The 2923-nt window shown below is 54.0% G+C and overlaps 1 protein-coding gene across 1 annotated transcript; it reads right to left on the bottom strand.

Annotated features, from left to right (window-relative positions):
* Positions 1-853: 853 nt before the first annotated feature.
* LOC103810986 (galanin receptor type 2-like) lies at positions 854-2586 on the bottom strand. The gene is made up of 2 exons (XM_009083919.1): positions 2209-2586; positions 854-1646 (listed from the first exon to the last, which is right to left on the bottom strand). Exons 1-2 carry the CDS (start codon positions 2580-2582, stop codon positions 908-910), a joined length of 1113 nt encoding a protein of 370 aa, XP_009082167.1. The 5' UTR covers positions 2583-2586; the 3' UTR covers positions 854-907.
* Positions 2587-2923: the final 337 nt, after the last annotated feature.

Raw genomic sequence — 2923 nt, 5'->3', positions numbered from 1 at the left:
TTGTCTTGGGAGAAGATTATCTGCTGTGTACTGACCTGCAGAGGGACCTGTGTCAGGATGGCTGTGCAGAAAGGAGTAAGGACTACCAGGCTCCAGAGACTTTGCTCAGTGCTGGTTTTCGTGGTGCACTGTGATTTACACCAGTTAGGACAAAGGCCCTGCTGACGTTTGGGGCCAGAGACTTTGCTCAGTGCTGGTTTTCATGGTGCACTGTGATTTATACCAGTTAGGACAAAGGCCCTGCTGAGGTTTGGGAGTTAGCCCATCCCCACCCCAGGTGACCACTGCAGGCCCCACTATTCCTGCATGAGGGAAGTCTGTTTATTTCTGGGTTAGAAAGACATGTCTAGTACAGCAGCAACATCCCCCACATGCAGAGAGCACATGGCCTGCCCCACATCCTAGAGGAGGACCCAGTCACTGGGAGAAAAATGCACCAGCACCAAACCCATCCCTGCAGCCACCCACAGGCTGTGCTGGGCACTTCCCACACCACATTTGCACTGTCTTTCTCCCTTGCCTTTCCTGCTGTGGAAGCCAGTCATGCCAGGGATGGCACTGGGAGGCAGAAGGGACTCTGTGACAACTGATCAGTGTGTCCAGAGCAGTGTGGCTGCAGAGCAGAGGAGTTCTGCTGGATAATAACCCATGGAGGAGCTGAAGCTTTAGGTCTTGGTGTCCAGGTGGTTTGAGGATCAGGGGGAAGCCTGGATCCCTTGCATGCAGCGTGTGGTGGGAACACGGCTCAGGAGAACAGTTGGTGCTTGGAATAGGAAGGAACAACAAGGCCAGAAATAGCATTTAGCAGTTTCTGGCTTGCCTTTCCAGCATCTTCTCACCCTGGTGGGAAAGTGTGGCCTGAAGCTGGTGGCACAGCCAAGCTGGCAGATGGTATGGAGCTTGGTCACTAAGAAACACGAAGAGGCTTGGAGGACCCACCCGTGGCTGCCATGGAGGTTGGGTTCAGCTCGTACCTGTTAATCCCCTCATGCATCTGGGACACTTCAGTGGAACCTGCCTCAAATCCAGGTACAGTGTGGGCAGCGTGCACCAGATGCACCTTGTTGCGGTGCTTTTTCCTCAAGAGGCAGCTGAAAACCTTCTTGAAGCCCTTGCGGAAGTGCTTGGAGACCAGGGCATAGACGATGGGGTTGAGGCAGGAGTTGGCATAGGCCATGCAGTGGGAGAGCAGGCGGAAGGCGTAGGTGGCCTGGTTGAAGGGGAAGTCTCCATAGAGGTATCGGAGGATGACTACGTGGTAGGGCAGCCAGCACAGGCAGAAAAGGATGGTTACAATGATGATCATCTTGGTTACCTTCCTTTTGGCCTTCTTGGACTCTGATATGTCCTCCAGGGGGTCCACTGCTGTCCACAGGAACTTGATGGTCCTGGTGTAGGAGAGGCTGATGACCAGTACTGGGATGACATAGCCAAAGGCAAATGTGCTGGTGTCCATGACCTTACGTCTCCACTCCTCCCAGACAGGCATGCAGATGTAGCTGGACTCCCACTCAATCAGGTCATAGTAGCTTAGGTAGGGCCCAGCAAAGACCACGGAGAGGCCCCAGATCACAGCCATGGCAGCCACTGCATTGTGGGGGGTGCGCAGCTCCCGGGAGCGCAGCGGATAGCGGATGGCCAGGTACCTGGAGGGGAGAGAAAAGCAACCAGCACTGAGGTTTCAGCCAAGCTCTGCCTGGACACATAAACTCCTGGACACATAAACTTCTTTCATTCTCCTGGAGGTCCCTGTGCAGGACCCTACATTTTATCTCACACCCTCTTGGAAATACAGTCCTGGGTAAAATAGCTTTTTTTTTCTTTCTAGCAAGGATGCATCTCCTGGCCATGGCTGGCTCCTCTCTCCAGTTATGGTGGGGTGGGTTATGTGCCTGAGCTTGGGCCAGAGAGGCTTAGACTATCTTGGGTCTTCATTGTGACACCAGCCAAACTGTGTAACCATAGGAGTCCCAGAGGACTGGGATATTTTTGTTAGGGATTCTGAATGACCCCCCTCATTCCAGCCAGGGAATGCTGGCATCTCCAGGTAGGTGAATTGCTGAAGTGTCAGACTCCTGTTCATGGCATGGACTGATACCACTGGGGCTTGAACCCTCTGCCTAGTGGTGTGCCATGATCTTCCCATGCCCTCACAGCCCACTCAGACTGCTTTCCTTCCCCAGCCCAAGGGCACCTGGAGATTGTTACCTGTCCACAGAGACAGCGGCCAGAGTGAAGCTGCTAGCATACATGGTGAGGTAGATGAAGAAGTGGACAGCCTTGCAGATGAAGGAGCCAAAGACCCATCCCTCGAGCGAGTAGATGGTGGCCTGGAAAGGCACACAGAAGACGATGAAGAAGAAGTCGGCCAGGCTGAGGTTGAGGATGAAGAGGTTGGTGGTGTTGTGGCCCATTTGCCCATTGTGCAGCAGCACAGCCAGCACCAGGCTGTTGCCTACTGTGCCCAGGACGAAGATGAGGGAGAAGACCACAGGGACAATGACCCTGGTAGGGCTGAACTGGTAATTGTCGGAGGAGTTCCAGTACTGAGCCAAGTTTGCAAAGTCCTCGTGCTCTGTCATTCTGTGTCGTGGTGAGAATCTGGAGCCTGGGGCAACAAGGAAAGATGTGAGAGACTGGAGACAAACACTGCCTAGCCCATTAATTTGGCTTGCTGGAGGCACAGAGCCCTGTTCTCAGCTTTGTGACCCATGTGCTTTGCCACAGGTTCCTCTGGACACTGCTGGCCTGGAGGACAGGTAGTCTAGGTTGGGGGTGAGGGGTGCCCTGCTCCCCTGTTCTGTCCTTAGAATGAATACATCGCCCATGTACAGGTACTGCCTTGGACTGATGATGCTGGAGGTGAGGTTTGGGGAAGAGGAGAGGATGGCATCTGTCCCCAGCTTCCTCCTCTGTGTGAGAA

This window comes from Acanthisitta chloris, unplaced genomic scaffold (genome assembly GCF_000695815.1).
Source record: "Acanthisitta chloris isolate BGI_N310 unplaced genomic scaffold, ASM69581v1 scaffold10581, whole genome shotgun sequence".
Taxonomy (NCBI): Eukaryota; Metazoa; Chordata; class Aves; order Passeriformes; family Acanthisittidae; genus Acanthisitta; species Acanthisitta chloris.
Note: the sequence above shows the minus strand (reverse complement) of the source record. Positions and strands in the feature narration are given on the sequence as shown.

Excerpts from the sequence above, each read along its gene's own strand:
- LOC103810986 (XM_009083919.1), bottom strand. The coding sequence starts at position 2,582 with ATGACAGAGCACGAGGACTTTGCAAACTTGGCTCAGTACTGGAACTCC. Across the intron at positions 1,647-2,208 it reads GCCGCTGTCTCTGTGGACAG|GTACCTGGCCATCCGCTATC; the intron begins GTAACAATCTCC and ends TCTCCCCTCCAG.